This window comes from Sinohyriopsis cumingii, chromosome 7 (genome assembly GCF_028554795.1).
Source record: "Sinohyriopsis cumingii isolate HCF-2022 chromosome 7, ASM2855479v2, whole genome shotgun sequence".
NCBI classification, from domain to species: Eukaryota; Metazoa; Mollusca; class Bivalvia; order Unionida; family Unionidae; genus Sinohyriopsis; species Sinohyriopsis cumingii.
In genome coordinates, this window is record NC_142967.1 from 119,458,409 (window position 1) to 119,482,706 (window position 24,298).

The following is a 24,298-nucleotide window of genomic DNA, read 5'->3' on the forward strand; positions in this document are numbered from 1 at the left end:
TTAATAGTATGCCGATTCAATAATGAAAAACGGTCTTTTCAGAATTCTTCACGAATTCTTTACAGATCACAATTTATCCAGTAGCAAGGTTCAGAATTACCCACAGATCGATACCAGTACACAAACTCCAAGTGTATAAAGGAAAGGTTGATGTTACGCAAAAAAATGTATTGAAATTAAACCGATGCTACTACGTTTTACACACAGTATATACTAGACGGTTTAGTATAATAGCCAATTTTCCTAAGCACTTGTTTTAAAATCTTCTAAAAAGGTAGTATTTGGTAAATCTAACCTGTATAATCCTAATATTGTTTGCAAACAAACCGTATTTAGCGTCTTCAGTGTAATAATTTTGTTATCCTAAGTTTCACATGTTGGTGTTTGGACTTATATTCGCTTAATCGCCCAAAACACGGTTTTCAACAGAGCTGATGGTGGGAACTGCATATCTATATCTATATATATATATATATATATATATATATATATATATATATATAGCAACGGCCGAGCTAGGTCCTGATAATACTATCTTGGAGTATCGCACCAGAGATGAGTATGCTTCTTGTCAGCTGATTAAGGAGGGGGAGAATGGAGTAAAGTCGAACTCTTGATTTCTTTTCAACCATAATACAAGATGATTCATTTATTAAGAAACAGCGAATAAAGTCAGTTCATAACCATGATAGTCTTGTTGTTTTTGTACTAAGCCAAAATAATATCATTGTTTGGAGGTACTGTATGGTATATGATAATTTCATGCAAGGTCAGGGTACACATTAGCACCATACTATTAGTTCATTATATTATTTCTTCTGATGAGTAAAAATTGCATTAGAGTTACCATATGTGGATTTAGTTGCAATAAAGTTTACTACAGAAGAGAAAAAGTATGACTTCATTGTAATTGTGAAATGTAAAAATCTGCAAGGAAAACACTTGCCTGATTTTACACTTCAACTATAGCGTAATAGTTATTTGAAGTGAATTGGTATAGATGGAAGTAAATTGGCTGTCAAGTCAGTGAGGAAAACACTCACAATGACTTCGACAACTAATACATCATAAAATAGAAACATAACTTACATTGTTTAGATTGCTAGAATAATCAAGTATTGTTAAATTGAATTTAGAATGTCATGTCGGTGAGGAAAGCATTCACAATGACTTAGACATTTTATTTCCTAAGGCCTTTGTTGGACCTATAATTTAAGAAAAAGGAATTATATATTCGTCATATAGAGAAACTTTTCTGTATGTCTTTAGCTTCATAAACCTAATTAAAAAAAAGAAAATAAATAAAGAAATGAATAAAAGTATTGGTCTGTGAGGACAACACTCACTTGATCATATAACTGAATTTCAAATAACAAATGTTTAAACAATATCTATTTTGCTTGTAAAATAAATTAGAAATGACTAGAATGTGTATACTTTGGAAGATAGAAAGGAATCAAAAATAATAAAAAAGAACTTAAATAAAAATCGATTTGTACTTAAATAAACTTTAACAAAAATTTACTGTCCAAAATATTGCTTAAAGTTACATAACTCTCTAATAAACTAAACAAAACAAAATAAAAATTACAAAAAAACAAAACTCACAATAACTGTGATGTACCTAGTTTGATGGCTGCTAGCTGACTGAACTTCCTCAAACAGCCCACAAAGCCTTACATACTCCTGACAAAACCCACAACCAACAGAGCCCACAAAACCCACAACGCCCACAAAACCCACAATTCTTGTTGGAATATTCAAACCAGCATGTGTATATTTAGTTAATTTTCACAATGATTATTTATAGAAATTACTATCTGGATATTTTGCACATTGCTACATTGCGATTGAATTGCCCTAAGTAAAACAAAGAAAGAGAAAAAAATCAGTTTTGTATTTCGCGACACATACCGTGTTAGTCTGTCGCTCATAGCAATGGTTCGGAAACCGTGTTATGCACTCTTACAATATTACCGAGGTAGACCGCATGAAAGGGTAGTCAACAGTTATATGTACCAAAGAAATAAAGAAGAGGAAAAAAAACTTAAATGCGATGACGTATACAAATGAAACATCAGGGACTATAAACACATTGAGTATGTACTGTACAGTCTTAAGCGGTTAACTAGAAATAGTCATTAATCGAATTATCAAGGATGCCAGCCGCCGGCATGATACTCCCTATTTTCGCTATCACAAAAACATGTAGACTATACCAGCTAACTATTAATCGACAAGTAAACAAAACACAGGATCCTAGAAAATAGTAATGTCATCTCATTTGAGCAATTCACTGCTAATGCACTGATTTATAATATTTTCTTTTTTAAATCTAGACCAAATTGGACGGCTTGTATTAATAGTGTTTACTGTACACGCGCATGCATACCACACTCCCTAAATGCAAGTTATTACAATATGTGTGTGTGTATATATATATATATATATATATATATATATATATATATATATATATATATATATATATATATTTCTTAAGCAATAGCGAAACACAGCAGTAACATCCTATACTGTCGCATGGGCGCCAACAGCATGGTATTGTGCAAAATGAATGTTTGTCTCTTTTGTGCAGGCTTGTGTGTGCTTTGTCAATCCTTTTTGTCACCTAACATCTTCTTAAACACGTGCCATATACTATGAAAGAATGTCTTGTAGATTTAAGTAAATGAAATCCATTATTCCAAGTTAATCAATAGAATTAGGCAAAACCAGAAAACAGAACATTGTATGTTCTCCGCTTTCAAAGGCTTTCACATTGCAAGTAAGTTTAGAACGGTTATATCAGTACATCAGCATATTGGGGCAATAGTCTAAACATCTGTGTAAAAAGACAATGTCCATCCAGGAAGAAACTCAACAGTTAATGCAGTGCATTTACAATTTCCATGCGATGAGCCCACTCGAGTTGCCATTTCAAACCAGAAAGTAAATGTTTCGCCCACTAGTCCTTGAAACGGTTGTGCAGTTAGATGTTAGCTTTGCGACTGGTGTATTCAAGACAAAATGAGGTAAACATTTTTACGGGTCGAAACACAAAGAAGTAATTAACCTCATGAGGGATTTTTTTCATTCTTAATCCTTAATAATTTCTTTCAAGTCAAATTTCCGACTAAAACTTTGCCTCTTATAGTAAATATTTTCAGGACTGAATAATATTGCATTACAATGAATTATCGTTTCAGACATGTATTCCTTGCATCTATCAAACTTTCCCATTTCTGCATAATGACTTTACGGCGTTTTTGCCCTTTAATGTTTTGCTTTGATTTGGCAAATTGCTCGTCATTAGTTGTGCCCATGGAAGGATTAGCGATACTGGAGTCAATGAAAGTAGATAGTACATCTTGTTTCAAGTGAAATACTCCAATGACATTACAGCTCTGACGTTATTTAGAAAGGTCATACATTCGATATACAACAAAGTATTGGATACGTTACACATCTTTTAGTGTACGAGGAAGCTCTAAATGGCAATGAACAGTAAAAACCAACAAGTTTTTTTCTAGTCATTTTATTAAAAAGCTTAGGATACACTCCAATTCAAGCAAAACATTAAATGACATAAATCTATTCACATGCGACAATCATTGAAAAACAACAAAAGCTGCTGAACTGAAGCATTATAGTGATGCAAGTGACATACTGAATACGATGCATCACGTTTTGTCTTCCTTGGTAAATTCATCGATTGATTTCTAATCCGTATCCAAATTCGTTGATCGTAGGCGTTGTATAATGTCATTACTTGTAAATAACAGGTGTCTACTCAAAAGCTGTAAAAGACTCACATCAAAATTAATCAAGCCAACCCACAAAATAGCATTGATATTCATTAAAAATAAAAAAATAAAAATCATTTATATTGCTATTCCATTATTGCCTAAAGTATACATGGCACAAACTTACCTAAATGGTTTGTTGTTTTGAAAGCAACACCCTTTTTATTTATTCATCAATAGAGTATTAGGTGAGAATCTGTTCTTGTATTTCTCTTACCCAATGTGCAATGTGCGAACCGCTATATCTCTTGGAGCACTTTTCGTCAAATATTTATTTGCATAAGAAACTACCTTCGGCAGTTACATATGTAAGGATTAGCTATGTAGCAGTCACATTAATAACATATGATGCACTATTATCAATCAATACATATTCCCACTGCGAACAACTGTATAAATCATTACAACAGCATTATTTGCATTGCCGAAATATAAACAATAAAATCTATGTGAAGATTTTAGTAAAATCGTAGCTACCAAGAGAAAAAATGTGAATTATATATATTAGTAATGAAAATTGAAAGAAGTTTTACATTTATTAGAGTAGGTCAAAGTAAGGTATGCTGTGATTATTGAACAGAACAACCACAGTCCTCAGGTTTTCTTCACAAGTAAAACAAGGTTCGTTTTAGGTTAATTTAAGATAATATGGCTGAATTTTACTTTATGATCTTTGCTTAATGTTCAGTGAAATATTCACAATTGTCCAACAAGTGATAAAAAGATACTAAAAAGGTCACTGTGAGTTAAAACATTTAGCAAAGTCAAGATCTGGAGTGCTTTGATTCTTTCCATCTGTGCCTTACGATGTAAATTCTTAGAGTAAACAAGTTTCGTTCTTATTGTTTAACGCCATTATTTTTTCTCATTTTAACTCATGGTGGAAGAACCAGGGAAACTATCGGTAAGAGTAAGAACCTACGACCCACGGGAAGCTACTGACAAGCTTTCTCGAATACCCACAGTGGCGTAGACAGAGACTTGAACCCAAGCGGACTAAGGTTAGATATTAGTATTCAATCACGACGAGCGTTTTAGACCACTCGGACACTCATAGCCCCAAATATATTATAGATATCAATGGTAATTACAAGTTCAGATGAATTATGGATATGCAGAAAGAACAGAATAGCCAAATTGTAAAAAACAAAATCTCTATAGCCATGTTATAGATAATTACAGAGGTTTAATTAAGGGAATCGGAACAAAGGTATGATGGAAGAACTATATATTAGTTGATTCAAATATTCAAATTACAACACTTAATAAAGACTATTGTGCTGTCCACCGTTCTTTCGTCCAGCCTGTCAACCTTGTGCAGCCCGTCATATTCAACAGAATAGGTCAACCTGGTGCAGCCCGTCATATTCCACACAATCTATCAGCCATTTGCAGCCCATCATACTCTAGTCCAATCTATCAGCCTTGTGCAGCCTGTCATATTCCACACAATTATCAGTCATGCGCAGTCCATCATACTCTCCTGCAATATATCAGCCTTGTGCAGCCCGTCATATTCCACACAATCTATCAGTCATGTGCAGTCCATCATACTCTCGTCCAGTCTATCAACCTTGTGTAGTCTACCATAACTTTGTGCAGTCCATGATACTCTCGTCAAATCTATCAACATTTTGCAGTCCGTCATATTCCACACAGTCTATCAACCTTGTGCAGCCTGTCATATTCCACATAATATATCAGCCGTGTGCAGTCAATGATACTCTCGTCGAATCTATCAGCCTTGTGCAGTCCATCATACTCTCGTCCAATCTATCAACCGTGTGCAGTCCACCATACTGTCTTCCAGGCTATCAACATTATGCAGTCCATCATACTCTCGTCCAATCTATCAGCCTTGTGCAGTCCATCATACACTCGTTAAATCTATAAACCGTGTGCAATCCATCATACACTCGTTATATCTATCAACCGTGTGCAGTCCATCATACTCTCGTCCAATCTATCAACCTTGTGCAGTCCATCATACACTCGTTATATCTATCAACCGTGTGCAGTCCATCATACTCTTGTCCAATCTATCAACCTTGTGCAGTCCATGATACACTCGTTAAATCTATCAACCTTGTGCAGTCCATCAAACACTCGTTAAATCTATCAACCTTGTGTAGTCCATCATAATCTCGTCCAGTCTTTCAACCTTGTGCAGTCCATCATACACTCGTTAAATCTATTAACCTTGTGCAGTCGTCCATCATACTCTCGTCCAATCTATCAGCCTTGTGCAGCCCGTCATATTCCACACAATATATCAACTTTGTGTACTCCATCATACTCTCGTCCAATCTATCGACCTTGTGTACTTTATCATAATCGGGTCCAATCTATCAACCTTGTGCAATCCATCATACTCTCTTCCAGTATATCACCCTTGTCCAGTCCATCATACTGCCTACCAGTCTATCAACCGTGTGCAGTCCATCATATTCACACTCAGTCAATCAACCAAGTGTTAAACCTGTAACAGGAGTTTGAATTTCAAGGTATGTCTTTCCAAGTCATAAAGATACACATTAGCAACATAAACCAAGATCTATTTAATGACAGAATTCCTTGTTATTGTAATTCATATGACATTAATACATTTAGCAACATTCGTATCGCATCATTGCACTTCCAGGCTTACATGTAATATAGGAACGAACATCTTGACTATAATGAACAAGAAAAGAAAAAGACAGTGAAAAAGCATTCGGATTCTAAAAATTATTCAAGAAGAAATACATTTAAAAGAAAAAAACAGTAACCATAAAAGGATTTGAAAAGGAAACAAATTAAATATACAAAGAGTATGTTAATAAAAAACATATAATGTAATCATCTGTTACATAGCTCATCTATATGAAGCTGTTACTAGTCTTCTCTTGGCGTTCTAAACATTAACTATCACGATGAAAATAATTTCAGACTAAATGACCTCGATAATGAAGTCCTGACCCATTTCTTTCCTAAAGTGTGTCGTCTGTGCTTGTTTTTTGGTTTTATAACATTTTTATAACCTAGCTTTTAATTGGGCTTTTTAACAAGCATTGTTCTGAAGTGCTGTTAAACCGTATGCGGACGCACTGTATAATAGGGCACAGAAGACAGGCAATAACACAAGGGAACATATTTCCTTATGATATCACTAAAGATGTATAATGAGTTGATCAGCAAAACAAATTATAAAAACTATTTTTGTTTTTTCTTCTCTTTAGAGAAATGTTTTTGTTGAAAAATCGGCTTTGGAAACTATTTCGAATAGTCACTCATAGAATCTGTATTTTGCTGGATAAATGTTACAGGGTTCGACTAACCTGGAAGTGACGGTCAGTATTAGAAGCATGTTTCATTTATCAGTAATTAACTTCATTAACAGATACAACTTCATTAAAATCATGCAGCATGCAGTCCTTTCATCGAACTGCTGTATTTTTTTCAAATCTAAAATGTACATTTGACCAGTTGAGTGTAACATAATAACAGTATATAATAAACAATAAGCATTATGGAATGTAGAAAATTGAATAAGCATATTTATTCCTACTTTCAACCCTTCTAGTTAGTGTAATATATGTAGTCATGGGTTCAATACAAATACTTCATCTGTCTTAATAAAGAATAAAATGTAGGTCACAGTGACCTTCTTTGGTTTCAGTGGTACCATAATAACAGCGATGCATTCAGTTATCAATTTTCATGATAGAAATATTTAACATCGCAAATTACATGAACTTCAAACAAGCGTATAACAGCGTCAGTCTCGAATGAATATGTTAACACTGTAATTACAAAGTAATGTTTTGCCTGGTCCCGTTATTCCAATTATATGTATCCATCAGCACAATATTAACTGGAAAATAAATACTTATTAATGACATAAACTAATTAACGTCACCTTTACAGATAATTTAATTTCTGATTAAAAGGGTCGAACAAATAAAAATAAATCTAACAAAAAAACTAAATAAAACTAATGTTGATGGTATTGCTACCTCTAGTAGAATTCCAGCTTTCAAACTTCAATCGTGTACGTTGTCGACAACTTGACATTTCGTTGTGGTGGGTACCAATGTGTATTTTGTATTTACATGCATCAATATTCGTATCCATCAATCTACATACTCATCAAGAAAACTGACACACTTTTGCACGTGTCTACCACGGTCAAATATATCGCCAGTTTTAATCGCCCTTTGATCAGGACTCAACTTCAGGATTTGTTCTAAGTTTATTTTTAGCTTTCTTTTGATTGCGAATTAAAACGAGTCTTGCACTTCTTCTTCAATCTTGACCAATACCCAAATCAATGCACATACATATTCTGACAGAGTATAAATCTTGACCAATACCCAAATCAATGCACATACATATTCTGACAGAGTATAAATCTTGACAGTAATACACGTAATATGACAAACTATATGGGTTATATTTCAGAGCAATTATTAAACGGTACCCTCCTCTGGGATAACATCTTCTCTAAATCTTGATTGTATTTGTCTGTAATGTTGCCTGTATTTAAACCTAACTCTCACATCAGCCTCGCGAACTCTCGCATAAGCTTCGCGATCTTCCAAAGGAAGTTGTGCCATCATGTTCGCGTCGTTAAAGGACCAGCTGGAGTTGTAGCCATCGCCACAGCGGTAAGGTGCGCGTGCCAAGAAGTGAGACAGTGTTATCACTCTATGGATCAGCATGCAAAAGAACTGAATCACGAAGATAATGGAGTATATCACCAGAAATGCAAGCCCTGGAATGAAAATATATTTTATAAATGTGTCAGGATTAGAGTTAACAAGAGTGTTTGAGTTCAAAGCAAAATGACTTAGGGTTTTAGACTTCTTCAACTTAATGTTTCTTTTTGTCATACAGCCACGAAATGCACAAAGACAGATATAGTAAATATTTCATAAGTTTAAGGCCTATTGCAATGTATGGATTACCAAAGTAGTTGTAGACCCCTCCGTTTAGTATAGCTTTCTACGTGAACTTCAAAGTCTATTCTGTGGCAAAACAACGTGCATGAAACTGCGATGAGAAGTGGTGAAGTTCGGTCACTTTGAATTTGTACATGTTGTTTTAAAACAGTAATGGTGAAAGTGTTGGAGCTTCTGATAAGCTGTGTGATCTTTCGTCAACGTGGTTGTAACCAAATAAAACTCACATCTGGTGATTCTCAGGTGGCCCAAGTGGTTAAAGCGTCTGCCTCGGATGCGGCAGGTCACGGTTTCGAACCCCCGGCCTAGTCATACCAAAACTTTAAACAAATTGGTACTAGCACCCACCTCGCTTGGCACTCAGTATTATGAAACTAGTGTTAGGACTGGTCAGCTTTGACGTTAGGATAATGATATCGGGAGGGACATGATGGTATATGTTTGCGGCATGATGTTTCAGTGCTAGACATTACATTATACTGCCACATGTTACTTTAAAATCCGAAACACACATTCATATCAGTGGTCAGCAAGCCAATATGAGATGGAAGCCGTTAAAGTTTGACTGATAGGTGGAGAGAGCTGGCGAGGTATAAATATGGAAAAGTGTTAATATTTTAAAGGATATCAACGACTTTGTCTTTTTACGACGCATAAGACCACCCCGGTACTTCTAGTGATTGGTGCTTCCACCTCGGATGTGGGAGGTCGCAGGTTCAAACCCGAACCGAATCATACTTATTAAAATTTGTACATCTACTCTCTTTTTAGACGCTCAACATTAATAGGTTAGTGTTAGTACTGGTCGGCCTGATGTCAAGATAATGTGACGTGAGACATTATGCTACATGTCTGAGGTATATTGCCCCAGTGATATAAACTGTCACATTGCAGACATTGTAGCGATATGACTAACAATTGTTAAAGTTACGTTAAAACCTGAATCAAACACACATACGACGCAGAAAACATTTCACAGTACTTTGGAACTTTCAAGCAATTAAAAATGTCATTGGACAAAGATAGCATTAGAGTGATTTGGAATTCGCATGGTATTCCTGTTATTTGGACGCATATCACATGGCGTAGTTATCTGGAACTCCTAAGTCATTGGTGCCATTGGATGGATCCAACATTAGTCATTACTGTTACTGGATCATTTAAATAAATCTCTATTTTAAACTACAAGACCTCAAGAGTTATTTCTTTGTTGTTCAAACTTGGCATTTTGATTATTTTATACGTACGTACATACATATATACACACACACACACACACACACACACATACATACATACATACATACATAACATACATACATACATACATACATACATACATACATACATACATACATATTTACATACATACATACATACATACATACATACATACATACATACATACGTACGTACGTACGTACGTACATACATACATAAATGCATACACACGCACATCCATCAATCCAAACAGACATACAGTCGCCTGTTCCTTCTCAAAACATACCTAACGGATTTGATCCGACTATAATCAGATCTGCTTGCGATGCAAGACTTGCTAGCAGAATTATCCAGAGTGTATTGGATACACACAACACCATCAACATGGAATTTCTGAGGTCTCCGAGCTTTTCTGTAAGACAAATGGAAAAATATGATTTTCTTTCGTTTTTTGGTATCTTTCTTTGGTAATTCAAGGCAATTATACTTAATTACGACGAGACACCAGTATATTAAAAATCTTGTCCATCTTGTATGTCTGGGCTGTGTTCATACGCAGTAACTAAAAATAAAAACTAAAATATCATCCAATGATGAGTTTAACATAACAGTTATTATCTTCGTATCAAGAGATCATGTGCATTTTTGCACAAATTTCGACGGACTAGAGATGTCACTGGAACTAGTTGTGGTACTAACTAGCATAAAAGAATATAAAAGTATTGATTTGTCGAGATCCAGCATCAAAAATATATCGTGTAATATCTTAGAATGTATGAAGATTTTCAGATTTAACTTAATGATGACAACACAAAGAAAGGCCGCAAGTCATCTGAGATGATAAAAGCAATGCGTTCTGAAAAAGTTATAAATTAGAGCATTTATATGGAAATTTATAGTTTTGTTGAACTTGCACAGCAGTTTGAAGATCTCGTAATTTGCACATGGTCGATCTACAATAGCAAAAACGATATAAATTATGGAAAACAAAGGGCGGTTAAAAAGAAGGTGACTTATACTAACTACTAGCAGATTTAATTATATTACTGTTTAACTGGGGCATTTGAAAATTGTATTTCTATCTGTATTTTACCTGTTGTTCGTCCTAAAATTTTCAGTATATTTACCATGTACGCTATTCGTCGTTAACTTTTAAAAGGTCTTTATCTTAATTATTCTTATCTTTGTCCCGATCTGGTGCTCAGTTTTATCTTGGATTGAAGCCATTGCTAATGTTCAAAGAAGACAACTCAGTTTTATCTTGGATTGAAATCCATTGCTAATGTTCAAAGAAGACAGCTCAGTTTTATCTTGGATTGAAATCCATTGCTAATGTTCAAAGAAGACAGCACAGTTTTATCTTGGATTGAATCCATTGCTAATGTTCAAAGAAGGCAGCTCAGTTTTATCTTGGATTGAAATCCATTGCTAATGTTCAAAGAAGAAGCTCAGTTTTATCTTGGAGTGAAATCCAATGCTAATGTTCAAAGAAGACAGCTCAGTTTTATCTTGGACTGAAATCCATTGCTAATGTTCAAAGAAGACAGCTCAGTTTTATCTTGGATTGAAGCCATTGCTAATGTTCAAAGAAGACAGTTCAATTTTATCTTGGATTGAAGCCATTGCTAATGTTCAAAGAAGACAGCTCAGTTTTATCTTGGATTGAAGCCATTGCTAATGTTCAAAGAAGCCAGGTGAGTTATTTTCAGTTTAAAATATTATCGCATATAAACCTTTGCTTCTCCTGTCAATGACGCGCTTGTTCGTTGATATTCAATGTATACTATATCTTTGACAGTTGGTTTTGCTCTCTTGTCAACATTAGCTAGTGCTCATAAGTAGAGATAAACCATTTTATCCAGACATTCATTTCTGTGAAGCAAGATTTCATTCCATGTGACGGGCATACCAATGTTTGTTATCTAATCCCGAAGACTATTTCTAAAATGCAACCATTAACCTTATCTACTCCTATTTCGAACATATTTCTCTCTGTCCATCTAATTTATTCATCATTTGCCTATATATAAGTCTATTTAACTGAATAAACTTTGTCTCGTAAAAAATCATTATTTCGGCATGGCATAACAATGTTTACCAACATAAACTTGCTTAGTTCCATTCTAACGTTGTTTACCGGCATGCATTTGCTTATTTGCGCAGCTAAGGCAGTTTATCGGTATTAGCTGACTCATTTGCCAATTTACTTTTGTATTGGCATTGGCTGACTCATTTGCCAATTTACTTTTGTATTGGCATTGACTGGCTCCTTTCCCATCTAACGTTATTTTTACCAGCATTAACTGAGTCCTTTCCCATATAACGTTATTTATTACCGGCACGTTCTGGCTCATTTGCCCATCTAATGTTAAATGCCTGCATGTACTAGCTCATTTGCGCATCACGTCCAAAGATTTGTAGCAGCGATGAACATGATATATGGTTTTCATCTGGATTCATCGAACTCTGCATTATTAGTTATCTTGTCACCTTCTGCACAAAATTTTATTTTTTTACTTTGCGTATCCACGTAAGAAGATTCTAATTCTGTCAGGAATTCCAGTTTGAATCATCTGTCTGTCAAAATGTTTAATTTACCATTTTGAGCTAGTCCGTTTTTATTTTAATAGTGCGAATGACATAATTTGGAACTTGTTATGCATGCATTCGTATGTATGCATTAGTAGTGAATGGGGACGATTTGGCGACAATGGGAATTAGCATTAAAAACACCCCTGGGACCATATAGCGACAATGGGAAATTTAACATTACGAAAACCCCTGGACTATATAGCGACAAGGGAAATTAACATGGGAAATATATTTTGGGACTGTTTAGCGACAAGGGGAAATTAACATGGGAAATATATTTTGGGACTGTTGAACGACAAGGGAAAATGGAACAGGGTCGGGACCCTATTTTAATACGGTCCCGACCTGATGGGTCTATGGAAATGGAACAGGGGAGAGGGATATAAAACACACACACACACACACACACACACAATAAAAAATGTGGTTGGCAATTTGAAAGTCTATCTCTTTTCGAGAGATTGGAGTGGCCCTAAAAAGGGCCTTTGGGTTTCTTCTTCTTCTCCTTCTAACTCTTTAATTTCTTTATCCATCCCCTTATTTTTTCCATCATTCCCTTCTTCTTTCTCTTTTCATTTTCCGCTATCCAGTCCGGGTGACCCATGGCTCGGAACTTCTGTTGGATTTTCATCCAGTTAGCATTCAGTTTCTCTAGTTCTTCCTTTTTCTTTCTATTTTCTTTATCTTTTCTATCTTTTGCCCACCTGTCCTTTATTTTCTCCACTTCTTGATCTATCACCTTTCCCATCTTTTCTTCCCCTTTTTTCAATTGTTCAACACTCCTTTTGACAAAGGGCCACTCTGACCTTTTTTCTATCTCTTCCAAAAACCTTCTTATTTCTTCTGACTTCTCCATGATCTCTTTTATTGTTCCCACTCTGACATAAGGGGGATTTATCATCCCTCTCAATCTCTTCACTTCTTCTTCAATTAATCCCTCTATCATCTCCCTGGCTAATTTTAGTTCGTTCACGTAGTGCAGACTTGTTCTTAACCTCCAATCTCTTTCAATCCTTTCAACTCCATATTCACCATCCACCATCCAAAAATAAACATGCCTTAAATCATTAAACAGTTGGGACACTTCCATCTTCGTTTTTTGATTCCTTAGAATGGTGCGAACGACGAACTTTATGGGTTCTTATAGTTAAAGTGCGGACGTGAATGAAAACATCCCCCTAAAACAAAATTGATATTACCTAGCTTATTACTTAAAACGCGCGGACGTGAAGGAAACATCCCCTACTTTTCTCATCTCATATTATATACTATCCACTTACTTGAAGCAGCAATAAACAAACCCCAAAATCTACTATCCACACAAACCAAGTTAAGCTCACACAAAACCCAATAATCTACTATCCCCACAAACTTACGTGAGCGCTTACAAACACACACACACACACACACACACACACACACACACACACACACACACACACACACAAAGAGTCAGTGTTTATATTCACACTACTCTACATACACACATTGGCAAATCGATTACTATTTCTTTTTTAGAGTATTGGGTACCCCTGAAAAGGGCTGTTTGTTTTGAACTCCAGTGACACCTGGTTAATGATAGCACCTTCCAGGCCTGGCACCACACACACATCTTCTTCCCCAGTCTCCTTTTACTTTTTTTCTTGGGAGTGCAGAGGCGGGATAACTGGCTTCAGAATCCCAATCTTCTGTCTCTGGGATTCTGAAATTTCCTCTCTCCTTTTCCTCCTCTTTTGTTTCTTTCTTCTTTCCTCCTCTTTCATCCTTCCCTCTTCAACGAAGGCCTCCGCGGCCAGTTCATTTAGTATGCGCCTGGCATATTCCAGGTGTATCTGGAGTTCTAGAAGTTTAGCTAGTCTGGTGATCAATCAACAAGGGTAGCTAGATTGCCGAGCGATTTTCAATTGATACTAAAAGCACGGACGTGAAGGAAAACATCCCCCTATAAACAAAATTCATATTACCTAGATCATGACCAAACAACGCGCGGACTTAAAAGAAACACTCACTGACTTTTTTTATACTACCCATCACTATTCTAAAAAATTTCACATAAACAGTCAAATCAAACCCCAAATCTACTATCCACGCACGTCAAACAGCAAAAAAAAAATACATGACCATAATATACTATCCACACAAACGTACTTGAGCACTTACAATCACTCACACATATAAACCTATACAATCACACCAGAAAAGAGTAAGTGTTTATATTCACACTACTCTACATACACACATTGGCAAATCAATTGTTATTTCTTTTTTAGAGATTGGGGTAGCCCTGAAAAGGGCTGTTTGTTTTTTTTGCTTGCGTGAAGTTGAAGCTAGGGTGGTCTTTTAGTTTCTAAGAATGCTACGTCCTCTGACGATAGACTTTCTGACGATAGGTCTGCTTCTTGGGAAAGAGAAGAAGAACTCTTTGGTGTCGATACGACAATCGACAAAGCCTCTGTCAGGTTCAGGTTGCTGCTGCTGCTGCTTTTGCTGTTGTTGTTGCTGCTGTCTCTGAAGTCTGTACTTCTCTGTCCATTCTTCTTTCTCCCTGTTCACTTCTTCTCCGAAGAGCTCTTCTATCAGGTCTTCAGTGACTTTTAACATTCTTACATTCTTTATCTCTTCAGGCTTCGGTATCAGACTGTGTATGACCCTATGCAAATTCACGTAGGCTTCATTTAGCTTAGCTAGTTTGGAGCACTTCTTCGTAGGAGGATGAGTCGACAATGGATGGTTAGACTGGAAACTACCCCGGTTGTTAAAGTCAAAGCGCGGACGTGAAGGAAAACCTCCCCACACGTTTTCCCAGCCGGAACGTTCAATGAGTTTCATGAGAGAGATAGTAAGAAGTCAAAGAGCATGAATCAAGATTCTTATAGCCAAACAAACCACTAAGGCATTTTTTTCAAAACACAACATTTTTTATTCAAAATCACTTAACACTAACAAACAACAATAACATTTTTAATAATAATCTAACAATTTAACATCAAACATTTTTTTTCAAATACCAAACAATTTTTTCAACTCACACATTATTTTGGACAGGGCTGACAACGTTGTGAATGAAATTGTGATTTCCACTGTTGGAAGTCATTAGGCCATTGATGGACACTACGTTTCCTAGCTTGAGACAAAAGATAAGCATAATGGTCACGAACCATTTATCTACTTTCACATCGTTTCTGGAAGAAGAACGAGGATCAAACCGATTCACTAAATGTTCTAAGGAATAGCACAGACTGCGATGATGCAGAAAATACACACAATATTGTCCACACACCAAGGAATCTGTGCCTTGTAATTTCACATTATTGAATCGGGTGGTCTGGGCATTTCTTCTCATAAAGTCAATGATATCGTCTTCCAAAGGAGGCAATCCATACGAATCGAAATATTCCACACATCCTTCTTGAGGAAAGTAGACGGCTACCCAGTGGGTTCCTGGGAGATGACTGTCGTCCGTGTTGATCACATAAGCTTGATGGTCTTGAGGTTTGCGATGAGGGAGTTCATCTTTAGCACATACGACAGGATTCCAAGAAGCAGTGTACGAACTGTGGTTCAAAAGGTAATAAAGTTCCCAGGTATCCATCTTTTGTGTGGTTTTTTCTTCTTCCTTTTCACAGGTAATAATATGTCATCAATTCGATCCTGACATTTTGCTTGAAAATGTCTGACAAATAACCGTTTCTTCGCTTCGTCTCCCCACTCTGATTCAGGAGAGCTTCGATACGATGGATCTCTTGAGTGGTCAATCGTGGACAAGAATGTTCACGCAAGTTTTTATACCACTGGTGCAACACGACTTCTTCCGAGATGAGACTCCAAGCTTCGTCCAGATACTCGTCCAATTTTTCTTCTTGACTCAGCATTAGTCATTTATCGTGTTGAATTTGACTCGGATGGTAGTTTTGACATCCATAGCAATTTTTCTTGATCAATTCCGTAATTTTTTCGACCAAGTGTTTGGCAAAACAGGAGACAAAATGGGCTTCTTGTTCTGGCCATCTCGACTTCATCATGACAACTTCTTCGTCTTTGTCTTGGGATTCCTCTTCCACGGTCTCCGCACATTTCATCTCCAAAGTTTCTCCACTAAGTAAAGAGGGATAACAGTCTTCCATAACTTCTAATAATCTAGAATGACTTCTCTCAAACTGTTGATTTCTATCGTATTATCAAATTCTGCATACAGAATGACGTTCACCGTTTCATCAGGGGTTCGGTTTGCAAACTGAATTTCCACACGAATCTGACCCGATTTTATAGGGTGGAAATGTCCCTCGTCGCTGCCTTGGTCTGGAGTGAAATCATAAGCCAACAAAGCGTAGCCTCCTGCATAATCGTCGTACGTAATGCCGTGACTGGTGTTGGTTCCTAAGTGACCGGTGGCTTCGTACAGGGACAAGTACGATCTCAAGTAATTCTTCTTGTCAAAGTCAGGATCGAAGGGTCGTGTACACAAGGTCTTTCCGTCGCGACTGACTTCGATCTTGGACACGCCAAAGTGTCGAAAGTAGAAAGGATTTTTACGAAGTCCCCGTTGAAGGCTGAATTCTCGACGATACCAACGATCAAACGTTTGGGTAATTGTCCTTGGAACAGATGATCTTCGATCATGGATTGGATTGTTGCCCTTTGGGAATGGTGAAGGTTTTCACTTCCACGCGTCGGATGGGATACTTGGCGGTCGTTCTGCTCAACGTTTGACTGATGTCTTTTCCCTATTTAGGTAACACTTCCACGCGTCGTACGTAGAGCCTGGCTTCCTCAATGACAGTTTTGCAAGCAGTAGTACCTATCAAATCGAAAGCGGTACTGCTACGATTCAGTCTCAGGCGGACATTCACCCCGTTCAGCAAATACTTTCCTTGCACCCACATGTCCAATTACAAACGATCCACCAGTTCTAAAGTTTTGTTGGCTCCCATGATTCTGTCTCTTCGTTCTATAAATCCCGCATTGTGTTCTTTGGTTGTATTAATTTCGAATTCTTCAAACTGGTCTGCATCGTCAGCTTCCCATACCACACAGGCACTGAGATGAGTGTTCTTGGCATCTGTTCCGTACGTCAAGATATTTTCCAGGTACGCTCGATAAGGGTAAGTATCCATGCTGCTACTGACTAGTTTGTTATTCAAGTATACGTCCACTGAGCTGAACAAGGAATGCATGAAATTGTTGACGGGAGCTATTACCTCATCACCATGTAGGGTCGTATTGTCATCATCGACAACTTTGACTTTCAGGTACATGTAACTGCTATTCAGATCGATATAATCTTCGGGCTGTCCTTTGATTTCAAACTCGATGGGGGCTGAGGCTGTCAAAGAGGAGAGGGGGTGAAATTCCACCCACTGGGATTCTTGCATGGTCATCATGGTGGGTGGCATGGCAAACAGATCCAGTTCCGACTTGGAACAAGCGCAAGACTCTCGGTGCATCATTTTTCTCTTTATCAATAATCGAAAACGTCTAAGTCTCGGACGGTTCTTCTTTTCTTTGCCTTTCTAGCTTTAGAAGTGTGAAGTCTGGTTAAAGGCTGTTTTCGTCGTCGTCTCTTTCTGCCTTGTCCTTGCTGTGGCGTCAGGGAAGTAGGAATGCCTGACTCGGTAGCGTGCAGGGCATTTATAGGTGTTTCTCGTCGTCCCAAAAGGTCTTTTCCCGTTTGCAGCAAGACATTTTTGCCTACCATCAAGAAAGCTTCTTTGGGGTTTTGTTTGTCCATGATGACATTTTGGAAAAATTCTTTGCCTTGTGACAATGCCGCATCTTTCAAGGCGTGCAATCCGCGTGTCACCATCGGTTTCAACACCGGAGCCACCGAACGAAGAGCCCATTTTAACATATCTCCTAAACCGCGTCGTCGCTGTCGAGCAACCCCTCGGTACACTGGATACATGACTTACGAGTCGTGAGAGAACCGTTTTCGAAAATGGAGTTTCACCGTGACTTTCCCTTTGGTGAATGGAATATTTTGTCCCAGATCTCCTTTCATAGCAATGTTGACCATGTCCAAATAAGACTTACTGACAGGCAAATAGTGAGGATGTACAAATTCGCGGTGAACGTGATAAGTGTTTCCACCTTCCTCGTCAGCGAACGTGGCAGAATCCACTTTGAAAGGAATGACACGCAGTAACGGTACGGAGGTGTGTCCCACCACGTTGTTCTCCACCACATCCGAGTACACAAAGATCAAATTCAGTCCTTGGTTCAGTTCTACCGGGGGCACGAAAATTCTTGGTGAAAGTATCGTTGTCGGAAATGACTGGTAATTCGACTTTTTGTTGTTCTACTTTCTTCCTCAGTTCCATGTCCCCGCCCAACATGGCAAACAATTCAGGACAAAATAAAAAAGACATGATTTTACCCCCCTCAGGAAATTTCATCAGGAAGCGACGAGCTCTTTTATGGCATTCCAGGGTGACACTTTTTTTGACACTATCCAAAGCTTTCAGAAACACGACATTAAACCTGGAGGCTATGGTGCTCACCAAATGTTGACAACTAAAATAATAGACTGGGGGAATGAACAAGTGATAGGTGGTCCACTTTTGATTTTTTGTGGCAGGGGTTTTCTTATCATATTTGACATGGGTATCCAAGTACTGTTGCATTTGCTTGTCATGAACTTCCACCGTAAATGATTTGATTGGGAAGGACATTGAGGACTTGGGTCAGGTGAATGATTTCCACCAAAGCCACTTCCCAATGGGCTTCTTGATCTAATGGGATGGCCTGAAGTAATTTGGCCGTGTAACAGCACAACGTGTTCTTGGGAAACACCTCCATGGAACTGTCACTTGGTAAGATTAAGTAAAATTGGTTTTGGTGACTCATAATTCCAGAGTTATGTGGCTGTCCGAGGGTTTACTGGACGTCAGAGGCGTATCTCCGCCCAAAATGGGGTTGTTGATGTTGGAGTGGTGACTGACACTGGCACTGGACACAAGGTTCCCGTTGTTCCCGTTTGAGATGAATTTGAGGGAGGGATTGGGAAGCAGGTAACCGATGCAACTGCTCAATAAAATGGTCCACAATTGTTTGTCTCCTTGTTGCAAACTCAAATTGGCAATGGCTGCCCCGATGACACAATACACCACGAAGATTTGGCAGAAGAAGACGATTTGCGTTTTAGACACACGTTCTCCACACCACACCCACAAGGGTTGTTTCTGTAAATCTTGCAGAGAAGAACTGGGTGAAGGAATGGCCGCCGTAGCTGCGTCTGTGTGAAAGTACATAATGGTCACTTCTTTTTATAGTCGCTGACTTGCGAAGCGTCGATTCAAGAATCAAAACTGGGTGGATATCCTTTCCAACGTACTTTGACTTCTTTGACACGTCGTTTGCCCACTTTACGGGTTCTGCGTTCGAGAATGCTTTCGATGTCGTACACGTCGTCTTCTTTTTTGGTAACACGTTGTAACTCGGGAAAATAAAACGTTCCTTTGAGTACTTCTCCGTTCATGTCTTCCAATGTATAGACGGCAGGATGACGGCCATGCAATCGTCCAGTGACACGAAACAATTCGGTCGTCCAGTTAGGTAAGTATCCTTTGTCGAAAGTGCGTTTGGTTTTGCCAATGCGCACCCAATCTCCAACGGCCAACACACCACTTTTCATGGGGACAGCCCTCGTCGGGGACGTACCAAACAGGCGCTCAAACACTAGCACTTCGTTCTCGGGGGTCACTTCTTGCGGGGCACGTCCAATGATTCGATGGTAAGATTGGTTGTACGCTTGCACCAGGTGCGGTAAGATGTCGATGTACTTCAGAGTGTGGTGATGCGTAAAATATTTCCACATGCGTTCTTTCAAAGTGCGTTGAAAATGTTCCACGATGCTGGCTTTGGTTTCAGGATTCTCGGTGGTAAAAAAAATGAATGTCACGTTTCTTTAATTCTTTTTGGAGAGCTTGGTTCAGAAATTCGGTACCTTTGTCCGTTTGCCATCGAAGAGGGTGACGACCACTTTGTTTCAACACCCGTTGCAGGGCTCGCACTAACTCGCTGCTCGATTTGGAAGTCAAGGGCACGACCCAGGCAAATTTGGAAAAGACGTCGATGACACAAAACAAATATTTGTAGCCACGATTGTAGCTGGCCAAATGAGAGACATCGGCTAAATCGGCTGGCCGTTGATGATCGATGCCTTCCACTCGGGTGCGACTTCTGGAAAACTTGCGTTCAATGGGTTTGTGTAAAGTGTAAGTAGCTTGTTCTTGTAACCATCGTTGCACTTGAGGTACACGGAGACTTTTCAGTTGCCTTTTGGCAGCACGATACAATTTTTGAACTCCTGCGTAACCTGCAGGATGGGAGGGATCGTAATAAATGCTGGCTAACACTTTTTCCATTTTTTTGTTTTTGTGTTAATAAGGCACCCACTCTTCGAGGATGCTACTTTGGGTGGGACGAAAGGGTGGTTTGGAAACGGATTTACGTGTCCGATGGGCTACGGGAGTAGAAGTCGAAGGTAGTGGTGGTACAGGTGGCAATGGAATGGCTTTGGTCTTCTTTTCTTTTTTCACTTCTGGTTTCCCTTCTTTCTTTTTCACATCTGTCGAAGGAGGAGTGGACATCATCTTTTTAACCCAAGCTTTCATTTCTTCTCGTTGGGGTGTGGGGGACGGGGTCAACAAGGATGCTGCAATCTTACTTGAAATGGGAGCTGTTGACGGTGTTTGAAACACTTCTCGTATCTCTTCTTCCTCAGGTCTTCGTGGGGTAGCATCTCTGGTGAACCCTGGGGATGGTAGTAGTGGTGGTGGTGGTGGTGGTGGTAATGATGATGGTGCTGGACTTTTCATCAAGGTCTTAAAATCTTTCAGAGTGCGTAGAGCTGTTTCGTCTAAAGATTTCTGGTGAAAGAGTTGCAGTCGTTGCAAGAGTTGACCGTACTTTTGCGATTTTTCTGTTTTGGACAAATCTTGGCGATCCATCAAGGACTGAAATTCGTGTTGTAACTGGGACATTTCGCTCAAATGGGGATTGGGAGGTAAATGTGGGGTGCGTTGTTCCTGCCAACGATGGTATTCCATCCATCGTTTGTAAGGCACTAAAGCTAGTTTTAGTCCTTCCATGGGATGTCAAGGGTCGATTCTGAGATCTTGGGACTTCAGAGGGCCTTTTAATCTTGCTCCCACCAGTCCTCCCAACATGGTTCCCAAGACTCCTTTCAGCAATAGACTTAGCAAGAGGGGTAAAATTCCTCCACGTTGGACCAACATCTTCTTTTGAACCATTTGGCGAAGAACGTGACGATGTTTGCCTAAGCATTTTTTCTGATGTTTGGACAAATGGATCGTGCCTTTCAACACGTTCAAACAACATTCGCGCACGGTATCGATGACCTCTTTGGAGTCTGATTGAATGAGTTTTTTTCGTAGGGGTGGAGAAGCTTTGGATAGGAGAGATAACATGTCCCCATGTTTGACTAAACGAGGAGGTAGTCCTTTCCTTTTCTTTCCTTGGGTTTTAGAAGAGGGATGTTTTCTGGATGGTGACATCTTTGAGTCTTCAGCACCAAAAACACTGATATCCCTACTTAGTCACAGACCTTTTAATACTGGAACGCGTCGCCACTGATTGTCTTTACGTCGTATCAACTTCAGGATAGGCATGACATGTCGTGCAGGGGTACGCAACGGACCAAATCGAGCCAGTTATTCCTTGGACAAGTCCAGTAAACTTTGTAACATGCCCGATCTCTCTTGGACTTTGATTTTGGGAGAAGGTACTTTGTGAGCAGCGGTCACTGCCGCTAAATTGGAGGGCCCTGCCACTGTGGAAGTTCTTGGGGTTATCAACGGAGAAGTTCTTGGTGTGATCAACGTCTCCAAGTACTTTTCAGTTCTTGGTGTCATCAACGGAGAAGTGAATGAACCTGAGGCTACCAGAGCCGCGGTCACCGACGTGGCAGGTCGTGGGTTGCGAGTGTAAGGTTGCGTCCTGGCCGAAGTGCCTCTCTTGCGACTAGTTTTCTTCTGTGGACTTTTCTTTTTCTAGGGACTTTTTCAATGTTTCTTTTTCTGAGGGCTTTTCTTTTTCCGGGTTGGTGTCTGGTAAGATTAGGGTCCACCCACTGGAGAAGTTCTTGGATACACCGGTCTCCTTGGGGACTTGGTCTTGGCACCGTGGCTCCTTTTCTTCTTGGAGCTTCGTTTGACTTTTTTCTTGGAGAGAACTTTGGGAGCATTAGGATCCCATGTTAAGAGAGAGCGAATGATGACCCCTCCTAGAGTACCGCTCCCTCCAGGTTTCAAAATGATTCGTTTTTTGGTTTGAGTGTCGATGCGGGGATCGGCCAGTTGGGTCAAAGCGACTTTGTTTCGATCAAAAAAGCGCTTGGTTTGATGAGGAATGTGAATGATCCCTTGGAGTAATTGACGTGCTGTCACCGTGAACCATCGTAAGACTTCTTTGAGACTAGCTTCTAAGACACGAGCTCGTGTTTGTGGATTTTTTTCTCGACTGATGCCATACAAGGCACGAATCAATTTAACGGGAAGATGCGACTGAAGGGACGTCATGTTCAAACTGTGTGAGACAGACGATAAGTGTCTAAGGTTTTTATAGATTTTTTTGTGAAGTGAAATTAAGTCGAAGACGGAGACGTGTACAGGACAGGCCCCCGTCTTGGCATCATTGGTGAAACAAGTGGGTACGAAATCGCAAATCCTCGGTGGTCGTAGGTTTCAATTCGACGAGTAAATAGGCGTGTGGAGTTTGGGTGGCATCGTCGTACGCCTGAGTCAGCCAAGGCGTTCCTAACTCTTTGGCTAAGATTTGCACTTCCGATTTATCTCGAGGGCTTTTAAACAAGACCACGTAACGCGCATTGAGACTGATGGTGTGATGGGCTTTACTTTGTTGAAACAAATTTTGATTGATGTAAACGACACTGGCATTACGATGATGCCCTTTGCGCATAAACCACAGTTTAATTTCTTCTTCGTCTTCTCCTAACATGTCGTCGGAAATGACCAAATGGGTTGACGGGAGTCAGAGACGATGCCATCGTCTTCTTTAGGAATGCCTTCCACAAACACGATGGAATCGCCTTGACTTTCTCGCAAGAGGCTGTACGCCGATTGCCACTCTTTGTAACACCACACGATGCGTTGGAGTGGACGATCGATCAAATTATGTTTATGTTCGATCAAACGTTTGACGAATTCGGTTTTGCCTGAACCGCTAGGTCCAGCAATGAGCATGTTAAAAGGATGGCGAAGATACAAAGCCTCCCAACTGGCACGATCTAAGTGTTCGTCGATGACTTTGACAGTAGAGGAAGAGGGAGCAGAGACAGCAGAAGTATACATAGTGTTAGGAATGTCACTTGTGACACGAAAACAAACAAGACAAGAGTTTATATACTTTTTTCAGGAATTTTTAAAACATGAATGCGAAAGACAAAAATGCATAAAAGCCAAAGGCTGAAGTACAACGATAAAAGGCACATGGAAATTATCAACGTGGAATAGAAACAAGTGTCTGTACAACATGTTTTGGGTAAAGTTCTGACCAGGTCTGTAGGGGTTAAGGTCACACAAGTGTCCTCCCGAAAGGGTCTTTCAGGCATGTTCACGACAGTCCTGTCCTGGGTGACGGGTTCTTCTATCACCGTCACTAACACTGGTTGAAAAGTGACTTTTTTCCTTGAACAACTCTCGTGCATACTGGGCCACTTCTTGGGTCCAAGCCTCAAAATCCCATTCTTTCCAGGCACGGACA

At 39.1% G+C, this 24,298-nt stretch overlaps 1 protein-coding gene across 2 annotated transcripts in view; it reads right to left on the bottom strand.

Annotated features, from left to right (window-relative positions):
- Positions 1–617: 617 nt before the first annotated feature.
- The window catches only part of LOC149796016 (uncharacterized), a 95,096-nt gene continuing 71,415 nt past the window's right edge, over positions 618–24,298 (bottom strand). For both annotated transcript variants that reach the window (XM_089965931.1, XM_089965932.1), the window contains exons 23-24: positions 10,251–10,376; positions 618–8,556 (exon numbers count right to left, since the gene is read on the bottom strand). In XM_089965931.1, coding sequence (XP_089822057.1) covers positions 8,252–8,556; positions 10,251–10,376 — 431 coding nt within the window. In that variant the 3' untranslated portion in view covers positions 618–8,251. The remainder of the gene's footprint in view (positions 8,557–10,250; positions 10,377–24,298) is intronic.